Below are 14921 nucleotides of genomic sequence, written 5' to 3'. Positions count from 1 at the left end.
GAGAAGACGAGAGTGGAATCAGCATGTGAAGAGAATGGACAGCGAGAGAATAGCCCGTACTGCCAGGGATTCGAAGCCAACAGGCAAGCGACCAATAGGAAGGCCCTTTAAAAGGTGGCGAGATAGTTGGCAGTCAACATTACAGCTACGAATACAAGTACAAAATCGGTTAAGAACAGGCCAGAGGCCTAATATAAGAAGAAGAAGAAGACTGAATTCGGATGAGGTGGTTCTAAAAGAGGAAATACGAACTACCTATGGTCTAAGAGCTAGCAACGTTTTCGAGCAACTATTTTAAGACAGCTGATTCTTTAATATATTATTCACTAAGCATCCTAGAACACATTACCGGTCATCTGGCTACTGAGACAGGTTGCGTTCATTACTGTGCAGCGCACCTGTACAGGTAAATATATCGAATTTAAAATTATTTTAAGACGAAAAATTTTTTTGCCATTACTTGTAAAACATTCTTAGAAATATGAATTATAATTGCCAGACATTTCTGTGGTTGCTAAATACGTGCCAGACGCTATAGTCTAAATGGCTATCAACGTTTTCGAGAAAGTATTTTAAGACAGCTGATTCTTTAATATATTATTCCCTATGAATCCTCGAACACCTCCCCGGCCATCTGGCTACTGAAACAGGTTGCGTTCATTACCACGCAGCACACCTGTACAGGTAAATATATCGAATTTAAAATTATTTTAAGACGAAAATTTTTTTTGCCATTACTTTTTAAACATTATCAGAAACATGAATTACAATTGCCAGACATTTCTGTGGTTGCTAAATGCGCGCCAGACGCTATTTATTATAAATAATAATAGAAAAATTTAAATCATTTTAGTATGTCTGTAATTTTAATATTATATTATTAACACATAAATAAATGCAAAATTAATTTGCCAGACATTAACTCGGTTGCAGTCATCAGCCAGATCGATTTAAAATGATATATATTTTTAGCAAAACGTACGCTGGCTGTGTTAAGAAATAAGACAAACAAAAGATACGGGTAAATATATTTGAAATTAGTTTAAGACGAAAATTTTTTTTGTCATTACTTTTTAAACATTATTAGAAACATGAATTATAATTGCCAGACATTTATGTGGTTGCTAAATGCGCGCCAGACGCTATTTAAAATAATAATAGAAAAGTTTACATCATTTTAGTATGTCTGTAATTTTAATATTATATTATTAACACATGAATAAATGCAAAATTAATTTGCCAGACATTAACTCGGTTGCAGTCATCAGCCAGATCAAATTAAAGTTGTAGGGTATTCCAGTAATATATTAGTTATTACAGAAAGATAGCGGTAGAGTAGACTGGCGGAAAGAGACAGGAATAAATCTACCTAACCTACGGTATTTAAAGAAATTTTTATTTATCTCAATCTAGCTAATAATGACAGAATTAAATATATAAAATTTTAATAAATAAAATTTTTATTACACGTGTCTGTTGACCGATGATCATCAATCGGCGGGATTTCAGGACAAAAGTTTGTTTCTTGGAAATTTTAATTGGTACATGAACTTGAAGAAATACACTGTTTCACTTATACTAATTGAAGTTTTTGATAATAATGTCTTAGAACTAGATGTACCAGAAAAACCTGTCGACGATAAATTTCGAAAATTCATCACTATCTAAAACAGTGTCCCTCACACTTGACAGCGAAGAACTTGATGTATGACGAAGATTTGACAAAACTGAATTAATGTCAGATATGTTACGATACTTAGACATTAAGCCTGCAAAAGAATTGTAACATTTTTTATGGTATCCATCAGTGGTATTCACTTGGTCCGGGTAACTGTACATTGTTATATTTTAAATTGTATTTAATACGCGCACTCAAAACTTCTTTACACTTTAACAGTTTTTCATCCAAAAAAGTTATTACATTCTCGTTTTTTTCCTTGCAAAACACACATTGTATTTTATTTGCCATTATATTGTATCACTTTTCAACTTAAATAGAAACTCGACATGAATCGTTAAAAACAAACTGTGAATTTATTGTGACTGACCCATCTTAATAACATGTGCGGACAACATTCTTCACCCCCGAAGTTGTCGTATCTTTTGTTTGTCTAGTTTCTTACTTTACCCAACCAGCGATCGTTTTGCTGAAAATACACATTATTTTTATGATTTTAAATCCATCTGGCTGGTGAATGCAACCGAATTAATGATTGGCAAATTAATTTTGCATTTATTTATGTGTAAATAATATAATATTAAAATTTCAGACATACTAAAATGATTAAAATTTTTCAATTATTATTTATAAAAAATAGCGTCTGGCGCATATTTAGCAACCACAGAAATGCCTGGCAATTATAACTCATATTTCTAATAATGTTTAAAAAGTAATGGCAAAAAGATTTTTCATCTTAAAATAATTTTAAATTCGATATATATAGCTGTACAGGTGCGCTGCGCAGTAATGAACGCAACCTGTCTCAGTAGCCAGATGGCCGGTAAGGTGTTCAAGGAAGCATAGGGAATAATATATTAAAAAACCAAGTGTCTTAAAATCACTGTTTTCCCGACGTTGCTAGCTCTTGGTCCACTAGAGGGGAATATAAAACCGAGAGAGCTGTCAAAATGGGCGATAACATTTGCTCACGAAATATGGCAAAATATTGCGAAGAAAAACATTGCAATCTCTTCATCATTTGGGTTAAATGATTTATAACAATTTCAATTAGATAAGCGACTGTTATGACAGGAAAAAATACAACCAATTTGTTATTTACAATTTCTTTTTGATAACATGTTTTCGTTTATATTCTTTTTAAATAATCTGCTACCAATTTTATCTGTCAGTGTGTACGTTATCGGCTACGACTGATGTCAATAATTCAGAGACAGAAATCCTAAACACATTTTGAACTTAGGACTACTAGTGACCTATTCACTAGAAAGTTTTCTTGAAAAATGTTATTACGCAAATGAAAGATACATTGGGATTTTCAATAATCATAATACTGGTTAATAACTTAATTGGTTGATTGATAGTGTGTTTATTTCATCAGTAAAACTCATAAAACAAAATAGGCTGATAATATTTGTCAACAAATTGTTCATTCAATTTTTAGAACAATATAGCGCCAATATTTTTTAACAGTGGTAATAAAGATACATTCTTTTTGTCTTGATTTTAGAGTTTAGGCATTTTTTGTTTATTCAGATAGCACAATTAAGCAAAATGAACCGATGAAGCAATATTGCCAAGAATAACTACATTAAGCTTAGAAATAAAAGAATACCACCCTAATTAAAATTAGTCATTGACCTTATTTGGTCTTCTTTATTTACGTATTATTAATATGTTATAGAAGTTTGACCGGCTTAGAATGATCAGTTTAAAAAAAATGGAGTTAAAAGCGAATAACGAATTTTTGTAGATTGGAAAAAGCGACCTTTTCTTCAGAATAGAAAGATTAGCATCAGAGATACGAAAAAATGTTTACATATGAAATTGTAGTTTATTTAATTCCCAAGAATATGGTTTGCAAAAATTTTTTCTAGGGCAAAAATTGAGTGAGCTATTGACAATTAAAACTTGTAATAACATGCAAAAACCACCTTTACCAACCCTTTCAAAGTCACCTCTTTTTGCTACTAAGGATTTAAAAAGATTTAATATTAATAGGCTTATAGATCTTGTAAAATCCTACAAAATTATTTTTTACCAAACTTTATAAGATAAAAAATAAAAAAGTTAGGGTTAAAAAATCAATATATTTTATTGAAAAAAAAAAGGAGAAATCCAATTGGAAGCATAATAATGTAAGTTAGCGGTGCTTTTAGTCATTGGTCTTATTTATTCTTCTTTATTAATAGATTCTAGAAGTTTGACTGGCTTAGAATGATAAGTTTTTAAAAAACTGGAGTTAAAAGCGAATAACGAATTTTTGTAGTTTGGTAAAAAATGCCATTTTCTTCAGAATAGAAAGATTATCATCAGAGATACGAAAAAATGTTTAAATATGAAATTGTAGGTTATTTAATTCCCAAGAGTTTGTTTTGACAAAATTTTTTTCTACGGCAAAAATTGAGTGAATCGTAAATGAGTATATCGAAAAATATTGATTTTTTCGATATAAAACTAACACTTTCGATAGTGAATAAATCGAAAACTATTAATTTTATCAAAAAAATGTATAGAACATTTTTTTATTAGAATGAATGTTTTAACTTTTGAGGTCAAAATATAATAAAAATTTTCCACCCCCGAGACGGGGCGGCAACCACCTCCATGGTAAAAGCGCCTTTCGGCATCATATAGATTTTGATCCTTGGACTATCTACTACTTATTCTCAAATTTTCAAGTAAATCGATCCATTCTGTAAAAATTGCGAGGTGAAAAGCTTCGGTTCCTGAACTATCTATCAAAAGCCTGTTTAAAGTCGATGAATAGGGCCACTGGTGATTTCCAATATGAGTAGCTTCCTGCTTGTATTTGGAGCAGCAGGAAAATTTGATCTACTGTGCTGCGTCCCCTTCTGAATCCACATTGATATTCTCATATGCCATTGTCTATTTTTTGTATTTGAACATTTCAGCTGTTCTTTCCTAGGCTCTTATTTTTCTTTAGTTCTTTTTCATTAAGCAGTATTTTGTCTGTTCATTCTTGATTGGTATGTTCCCTCATGTTTTCTTCTTCTTCTTCATATTCTGTTGTGGGTATTTCATTTAAAATATTTTCAAAGTTTGTATTTTGGGAATGATTTCAGAAATGGAAATCAAAAAGTCAAATAAACTTAATCTCAAACTAAAATTGTGGCTTATTCACAACAAAAATAGTAAATTGCATTAGGTACTAGTACACTTTAAAAGACTAAAAATAATCATTTTTTTCAAGAATTTTTTTTCTCAGGACCTTTGTTAAAAATGAAAATAAAACTTTTTACATATTAATATCAAACTCTTAGAGAGTACAAAAATATATATCTTTTTTCATTTATTCACGTACACTAATATTGTAGAGGGCGCAAAATTCGAGACCTCGAAAAACGATGGCGGACAGTTAATCTCAGGATTGGGATATCTGAAACAAAAAAATCGTACTGCATTTGAAAAAGGAAGGTTTCTTACGTGTTAATTGACCACAATTTGACCAAAAAATAAAAAATAAATATTTTTTAACCATGAAAAACTGAAGAAAAACGGGCGATTTTTTCACAAACATTTTTCAAATTTCCTTAAAACCTCTTTTTTGCAGATTTTTTCACCAACGGTGGTAATTTGTCACGTAAGAAACCTTCCTTTTTCAAATGCCGTACGATTTTTTTGTTTCAGAAATCTCAATCCTGAGATTAACTGTCCGCCATCGGAGCTACTTTTTTTCGAGGCCTCGACTTTGGCGCCCTCTACAATATTAGTGTGCATGTATAAATGAAAAAAGATATATTTTTTGTGTTTTCTAAGAGTTAGATATTCATATGTAAAAAGTTTTGTGTTCATTTTTAATAAAGGTTCTGAGAAAAATAATCTTGAAAAAATGCTTATTTTTGGTCTTCTAAAGTGTACTAGTACCTTAAGACGCCATAAGAAAATTATTTCAGAACAATATTTAAAAAAAATGTTAGACATTACTGAAATATTTCCTGGAGCTTACTAGGTATACGCCATAGGTAAAAAACACAAAACATTGTCATTACCAAGTTCATATCTAAATTTTGAAAGTGTGCATTTGAGTGCATGTTCCGAAAAAAACAAAATTTCAAAATGTTGAACTTCCTGGCTGTTTTCTGGTGATGGGTATCCTATAAATCCTCAATTCTAAATTTCAGCAAAAAATGTTAACCCCAACCCTTGTCCCAAGCCCCCAAAAAATTTTTTTTTTGGTTTTTCAAAGATTTTTAATTATATTTTTCTTTTCTTTTTTTGATCTCTTTGGCTGTTTTCTGGTGATGGGTAGCCTATAAACCCTCAATTTAAAATTTCAGCCCAAAATGTTAACCCTAACTCTTGTCCCAAGCCACCAAAATAATTTTTTGGGGTTTTCAAAGATTTTTAATTATTTTCAATCTATAACTTTTTGTAAGAAAACAAACAAGTGAACTCAGCTTTAATAGTTATTTATGAAACAGTTCGTGAGGTATGCTTTTTGCTAACGCACGCGATTTTTAGAGCACGAGCGACAACGGCGCGAGTGCTATACATCGCGTAATTTCGCAAAAAGTACTTCACGCATAGTTTCATACAATATTTTATCTATGATGAACAAATAAAAAAACTCTAACTCTTCGTCACTGGAATTCTACAATTGGAAAAATTCTACAATTTTTAGAACTTTGACATTTAAAAATTCTAACTTCTTTCAAACCACAAAACTGTCAAAACTTTTGTCGTAATTTATTGCTCATTATGTCATCACCATGACAACGCGAAAGTTAAGGATATTTGATTATATGAAAGTGTGTCAAGAACAGTGCGAAAAAGTAAGTCCCATTTAAAATACATTGTTACTTCACGCACACTTTTAACACTTCACGCACTGGTATCTATAATGACAGTTTTCACAAACTAAAAACTTATACATAATATGACAGATTAGATAAATTTTATTTTACATATATACTATGTTCAGAAAAAAAAATCATAACCCATGTTAATGTGGGGATTAAAATATAATAAATATTACCCATTTTTCACGTTTATTGGTCTTTCTCAAGATATCCTGAGTACCTAACTATTAAAATTATTACATATTTTTCTAATACATCTGAATATAAAGGAATAGGTATACAAAGCTGTTACAAATAATTAATTTAACTGGAGAATTGTAACCAGGGTTGTTTTATTTTAAACATTTTGTTTTAATCAACTGTTTTAAACATGTGTGTATGTTTAAAACACTTTTTGTTTAAAACAGTTTAAAACATGTTTAAAACACTTAAATTAAACAAGCGTTTTTTTGCATTTTTTTTGTGAATATAATACATAAATATGAAAAAAAAATCTCAAATACATATTATTATACAGACTTTTTAACAAATATATTACTTATTTATTAATAATGGGAACACAACAAAAATTGGAAAACTTCAAAACATTTTGAATACAAGAGTTAATAAATTTCTCAAACTGTGTGTCTCTATAGTCTCACTTTCTATAGTAATCTTGTAATCTAAGTCATTAATCTGATCAGCCACGTGATCATTTATAGAAATAAACTCTTTAATAATTGAAACCAACGTAGCTGCTTTGACATTGCCTAGCCGATTACATAGTTTGGAATTGACTAAAGCGTATGATGAGAAGAGTTTTTTATGTTGGATGACCATAGAACGCCACCATGCTAATGATGTCTTACATTCTCAATTAGATGTTTAGAAAACATATATATGGTTTAAAGGGTACACACTTTGTATGGTATTTAATAATAGTTGGCAATGCTTCTGGATAAAAGTTTCTACATATTCCGTACCAGTTTTTGACTTGACTAAATTTATTTCCACTAAAGTAAAATTTGTCAAAAATGAGCCGTGATCAAAGCCATTTTCATAAGATCCTTGACTTTATTCGTATCATTTACCAAAAATTTGCCATTTGCTTGTTCAGTCTCGAATGCTTCCAGAAGTTCTAGCCATATCTCTGTAGACTCTCCTTTTTAGTGCAAGTATTTGTTTGGACTTTGTCCCTGCAATATACTTTAATTTTTATAAATACCTAGTCTTAGGCATTTATCTTTAAATTTGATCATTTACAAGTTTTATTACATCTTTATACTTACTCTATTGGCCAAAGAGCAAACGTGAAATAATATTAGTCAATTTTTTAACTAACTTTCTAAGCATTCCGATAAAATATACATTTCTAAAATATTTGCAACTTTTTTTTATTCTACTCTTTACTCCTGGCACTTCTATATCTTGGGCAAGTAAGTTCAATATACGGGCTTATTATATGTATCTGTGCAGTTCCTCAGACAGACCCTTCTCATTTTAAGAAAATATGATTTAAACAATATTTTTTTCTACGTTTTATTTGTTTAAAACATGTAATATAAAAACAAAAAAAAACATGTTTAGAACAGAAAAAACCGTTTAAAACAAAAAAAAAACGTTTGTTTTGTAAAAAATAAAAAACACATGTTTTTTCTCAACCCTGATTGTAACGACATCAGTAAAAGTTTGTTTAAATGTTAATGAAGTTGCCTCTTTTTGAAATCGGTGACAAGGATGTAACCTGGATGATCCTAAGGGGGGGGTATGGAATAGCAGGTGTTAAGCGTATATATTTCAAAGCACATCCAAATGGGGGAGGTTACAACCCCCTTAAACCCCCCTGGTTGCGCCTATGAATCGGTAAAACACTTTCTGTGATTTTCAACTACTTGTAATACACTTTGCTTGCTTTTTTCATTTCATTTCATTGCCCTCACAAAAGCTGAAAAAAGCAATCAAAGTGTGTTAAGTAGTTGAAAACCACAGAAAGTATTTTACACATTTCAGAAATTCAACTTTGATTAATCTTTAAACAAACTTTTACTCATGTAGTTACAAATTTTCAATTTAAATCAGATTGTAACAACTTTGTGCATTCCTTTATATTCAGTTGTATAATTAGTGAGAAAAGCCCCTCACAAAAGATGAAAAAAGCGAGCAAAGTGTGTTACAAGTAGTTTAAAACCACAGAAAGCGTTTTACCGATTTCAGAAAGGTTACTTTGATTAATATTTAAACAAACTTTTACTCATGTAGTTTGTAGTTACTATTTTCCATTTAACACATTGTGTACCACATGGCTCATATATGAGGGCCACGTCGCTCATTTTTGATATACACGTATGACTAACTTTTATGGCCATGGATATCAGTGGCCCCTGAGAGTAGTATCCCGATTAGAGCGTAGCACACAATGTGTTAAATCAATTTGTAACAACTTTGTGCATTCCTTTATAGTCAAAATTAGTTAAAAATGTGTTGTTTTTTAACGAAAATAATTTTCAGTAGGTACTCAAGAAGATATCTTGAGAATGATCAATAAACGTGAAAAAGGGTAATATTTATTATATTTTAATCCCCATATTAAACTTGTTATCATGACCTATGATTTTTGTCTAAACAACTAAATGAATTCTATCTACACAAGTAAATGATTTTTATGAGTGGTGTGGTAGAAATGATATGGAACTCAATATTAATAAATGCTTTTTAATAACTTTTGCTAGATCCCATTCGCCTATTCACCATCAATATTTTATTAATAATACTCCTGTCACACATCTGAACGAAATTCGGGATTTAGGTACCTATAATATTTGATTGTAAATTAACATTTTACTCTCACATCGACCACACTGTTTCGAAGGCATTTAAGATGTTGGGTTTTGTATTACGTTCATCAAAAGATTTGTCAATTCACACAATAAAGATCTTATATTGCAGTATCGTGAGATCAATTATTGAATTTGGTTCTATTGTCTGGTCACCTAGTTATGCATATCAAATCCTAAATATTGAAAAGGTTCAAAACAAATTTTTAGGTTTTGCAGCTTTTAAGATGGGTTTAACAGTTGGAAATTATACTTATAACAATATATTAATGAGATTAAATTTACAAACTCTTGAACGCAGAAGAGTAATGTTGGATATTTGTTATCTTCGCAAAATTATCTCTGGTGTTATTAACTCCGAAGAATTGATAAGTCTTGTGTGCTTTAATATACCTGCTAGATTGACATGAAATCCACAAATATTCAAGGCACAACGGCATGCTACAAATTATGGTCAAAATGCACCAATTAGTAGATTGACCCTGTATGGAAACAAGTTTAGTCATCTAATAGATCTGTTTGGTTCTTCAATTTCCTCTATTAAACAAGAACTCGAGCGTCTTGAATTTTGAATTAAAAAAAAATTAAATAGATTTAACTGTTGTAATTGATTCAGTTGTTTTCATCATTTCAAAATAATTTATATTCTTTTTTATTTTTTATGTTTGTGTTTTATAGTTGTAGTTTTACTTGTATCAAATTTTTATATTTTCATTATTATGACGAAAACTCTGCTTTATTGTATTTTGTATGTATTGGGTTTATCCCATTAATAAATAAATAAATAAATAAACATACATGTCAAAATAAAATTTAAAACTGAGTTTACTTGTTTGCTTTCTTACAAGTAGTTATAGATTGAAAATAACTAAAATCTTTGAAAACCCCAAAAATTTTTTTTTGGTTAAAAAAATGCGTTAGCGTTAACTAACATTTTGGGCTGAAATTTGAAATTGAGGGTTTTTATAAGCTACCCATCACCAGAAAACAGCCTGGGAGATCAAAAAAAGAGAAGAGAAAAATAATTAAAAATCTTTGAAAACCCAAAAAAAAAGAAAAAATTTTTGGTTGGCTTGAGATAAGGATTAGGGGTGGTTAGGGTTAACATTTTGGGCTGAAATTTGAAATTGAGGGTTTTTATAGGCTACCCATCATCAGAAAACAGCTTAGGAGATCAACATTTTTAAACTTTGGTTTTTTCCGAACACCCTTGGTTCCCTAGCCTATGTATATCTCTCAAAAATAAAACAAAGGTTTTCATAATAATTAAAGACTGTTGTGATTTGAAGAAAAATATAATGTACCAATCAAGTAGGTATGTACATTTTGTTTGTGTTTAATTTGATCATAGTACACTAAAAAGTAAGTTTTTTATTCCCAAATAAATAATTTAACGAAATTTCCAATACAATTTTTCCGATTTCTAAATATTCTGTCCTTTATTATGTTCTTGAATAGGGCTTTTCATCGATTGTCATTTGTTTCGAGCTTCTGTCATATGTTGTATAATCTGTGTATAATATTAATATGCACGGATTATACGACATATGACAGAAGTTTGAAACAAATGACTGTGAATGAAAAGCCCTATACTATAAAATGATCTTAATTTTGGCTATCAACTGTATTTACCTAATGACTTAAAAGAATAAAAAAATACCTATAAACAAATGCCATGAAGTCATTTAAAATCTATGTACATTATTATAAATCAATAAACAGTCACATAAAACTGCTGTTCTAATGCCACAAAAAATAGGATTCTACACAAAAAAAAAATAAAAAAAAAAAGAAGGGAAATAAATACCTGAGATTATTGTCGTCAATGGAATCGTAGAGCAGGGAAGCCAAGTAAAATTGTTTTGCGCTTTTTCCTCGATAAATATTCATTGTCACACATAACTAACAGTTTTCTCATCGAAAAATCCAATTCAATCTTTTGCTGCTCGATAATTTATCAAACTTCGAAAAAAACAACATCGTCTTTCAACGACTGTTTGTTAACAACTTTCCGTTTTTTACTAGGTTAGGTTTTTAAATCCAAAATTAAAACCTCCAGTTCTTATACGTCAAAAAACCGAATTCTGTTGAGCACATACCAGGCAACCAGTAGAATACTCTCAGCTTTCGAGTGAATATCGTTGCTAACACTTGACTGACCTCCTGAAGAAGAACCAATAACAGGCTGATAATTATTGTAAAGTGCGCACGCGTTCTTAGAAATAAGGAAGATTTTTTAAAAAGCAAAATTATATTGATTTAAGATTACGTTTGTTGTCTGGACACTAGAAACTTAAATAAACTAATCTTATTTTTCAGCAATTTTAAAAATATTTTGTTTTTTTACCGTTTCAAAGATCAGCGCCAGATCAGCGCACTCATACAAAACGTCATTAAAAACAAAATGATATAATGAACTTTATAAACAGGATCATTAATTTCAACATACCTATTGGGTTTTTTTATGAAATTAATTGTAGACCATAGATAAGAGGGTGGGGACCGCCCTCTTCTACCTGTTAGTTCTTAGTGGGTACATCTTTATGAGATATATTTTTTTATAACGTATTTGCAGGGCCGCCGGCGGGCCCCGGTAAAAAGTGAAGAGAGGGCAAACTTTAAGGGGTAATTCTGCATGAAAAAATAATGACAGTTTGCTTTTAGGCGAGGCAATGAAGCATATTAAACCTAGGAATTTTGTGCAGTAAGATGAATCGTCATGCAACTTTCTGCATTCGATTCGAGAAGAGTGTCAGGCAATTTTGTGAACTAAATTAATCTCCGGCAAAAATTTTTGTGCATAAGAAAATGCATTTTCAAAGTGCATCTCGAAGAGATGGAAAATGAAAAATTTAGAACTCGCAGGAAATATTGACGGAAATGTGTTTAATTTTTATACTTGAGTGTTTTGGAGGTCACTGAACACGAATTTCATGACAGCGATGGTCTTCGAGGTACCTGCTGGGGCCCAGGGTGGAACTGGGTCGCCTGGCGGGACGATCGAATAATTCGCGAGACGATAAAATAATTCGCGAAATGAAGATTTGAGCGAAAAACTGAAAAATACGTCTTTAATATTTTTCAAAAATCTATCGAATGGTACTAAACACGACCCACCCCACTGCACCCTCTGGAGGTGGGGTGGAGTAACTTTAAAATCTTAAATGGAAACCACCATTTGTTATTGCATATTTGGGTTGCTTACGTAAAACGTAAAAATGAGCAACTTTTATTAGAGACATTTTTTCGCATTGTGGATAGATGGTGCTATAATTGAAAAAAACCATTTATCGAGGTAAATTATAGAAACGGTCTAATATCTCGAGAAATACACTTCCAAATAAAAAATTAAAAAATACGTGTTAAATATTTTTCAAAAACCTATCAAATAACATCAAACACGACTCTTCACTCCACCCCTGGATGTGGGGTGGGGGGTAACTTTAAAATCTTAAATGAGAGCTCCCATTTTTTTATTGCAGCTTCCCACATAACAATGATGTTCGCATCATGTTCTAAGCATATCTACCAACATTCGTCGAAGTATATCCTTTTTAGTATATGCGTAGTACAAGCATAGCATGTACCATAAAAAACATTCTAAATTTCATGTTCTTTGCATGTGCCTCAAAGAATATTCTTGCACCGAATATACTGAGCACATTCGGGTACGTAGTATCTCGGAATGTTCGTAAAAGTTTATTCTTAGAATATACCTTAATCGAATATTCTTAGTATATGCGTAAGTATATGCAAAAGTATATGCTTAACACATACTTGTATATACTTTTAAAATATCTTAAAAAAATATACTGTATGTACCTATAGGAAGAAGAATAATGTTAGCCTATAGATTATCAACTTCGCGTTAAGAATAATTAATCAAATTTATGTATTTTGGTAGGTACTAGTGAACTATCTAATTCATTTTTTAAACCGTTTTAATTGTATGGTAAAAAGTTTAAAACTTAATTCTATTGAAGAAAAATGAGAAATTTTCGTTTCGTTTTCAGTTGAAATGAATATACCATTTTGATTTGAGTTTATACCATAAGTATTTTTACCTATAATTTTCGGGAATCCGGAAACGGCCATTCATTGTCATTCTGACCCTTGCATTGCATTTTATACCTGCACAAGGGAAGGGGGTAGGTAACAAAAGAGCAAAATATGAAAATAGTTTCCAGTTTCCAGTACAGTGAGTACAGTTATGCATTTATGTCTACGCTGTTAGGTAGGACCAAGTATTTCTAGCTACAAGGACTAAAACATTTTTAAAAAAGCAGTTTGAAAATAATAAATTCATATTGGTACTTCAATATTTCCTAAATACCTAGTAAGTAAAAGTATGTATAATGTATATAGATACCTACCTATAAATTTTAGTAATTTACATACATATTATATATATTTGGCTATTATATAATTATATAAGTAGCATTTTTATTTTGATGTGCACATAATAACTAAATATATTACTTATATTTTATATATAGGCTACTTACCCATATAATATTTATTATACATAGGTACCTATATAACTAACTAAAGTTTATATATTTTATACTTACTTTTTACGTAATATTGTAGAATGTAATAACTACATTCTCATATGAAATTTTATATGTAGGCTACTTACCCATATAATATTTATTATACATAGGTACCTATATAACTAACTAAAGTTTATATATTTTATACTTACTTTTTACGTAATATTGTAGAATGTAATAACTACATTCTCATATGAAATTAGAATATGTAAATATAATATATTGGTAGAACCAAAGAATACTAACACACCCAGTGGGTGTGTTAGTATTCTTTGGTAGAACCTATAGGATGAGATAGGGTGATGTTGAAAACATACTTCTGAGAAATACAGCACATCCTTGGAATATTCTTCCCATATACTAAAAATATGTGCGATAGTACATTCTAAGTATATACATAGAAGGTATATAGCACTTCCTTGGAATATTCTTCCCATATACTAAAAATATGTGCGATAGTACATTCTAAGTATATAACTAGAAGATATATAGCACTTCCTTGGAATATTCTTCCCATATACTAAAAATATGTGCGATAGTACATTCTAAGTATATAAATAGAAGGTTTATAGCACCTCCTTAGAATCTTCTAAAAAGTATGTTCTTGGTATATACTGAAAAGAAGTGCGGTAGTACATTCTAAGTATATACATAGAACGTTTAAGTACTGTAATGTAGTATATACTCAGTATACTTTTTCTGAAAAGTATGTTCTATGAATCTACTAAGAACATGAAATTGTTATGTGGGTTTGGATTCCTAACGTAAAATTAAGTAACTTTTATTCGTGACATTTTTTCGAATTATGGATAGATGACGCTATAATCGGAAAAACACTATTTATTAGCGCCATCTATTAACAATTCTAAAAAATGTTTGGAATAAATGTTGCTTAATTTTACGTAAGGAATCCAAATCTGCAGTAAAAAATGGGGGCTCCTATTTAAGATTTTAAAGTTACCTCCCACCCCACTTTCAGGGGGTGGAGTGGAGGGTCGTGTTTGATGTTATTCGATAAGTTCTTGAAAAATATTAAACACGTATTTTTTGGTTT

The 14921-nt window shown here is 30.4% G+C and overlaps 1 protein-coding gene across 1 annotated transcript in view; it reads right to left on the bottom strand.

The window, feature by feature from the left end:
* Positions 1–11683, bottom strand: part of LOC114324549 (uncharacterized) — a 68181-nt gene extending 56498 nt beyond the window's left edge. The window contains exon 1 of the mRNA XM_028272408.2: positions 11122–11683. Within this exon, the coding sequence (XP_028128209.1) occupies positions 11122–11204 (83 nt within the window). The 5' untranslated portion in view covers positions 11205–11683. The remainder of the gene's footprint in view (positions 1–11121) is intronic.
* Positions 11684–14921: the final 3238 nt, after the last annotated feature.

Source organism: Diabrotica virgifera, chromosome 8 (assembly GCF_917563875.1).
Source record: "Diabrotica virgifera virgifera chromosome 8, PGI_DIABVI_V3a".
Taxonomy (NCBI): Eukaryota; Metazoa; Arthropoda; class Insecta; order Coleoptera; family Chrysomelidae; genus Diabrotica; species Diabrotica virgifera.
Note: the sequence above shows the minus strand (reverse complement) of the source record. Positions and strands in the feature narration are given on the sequence as shown.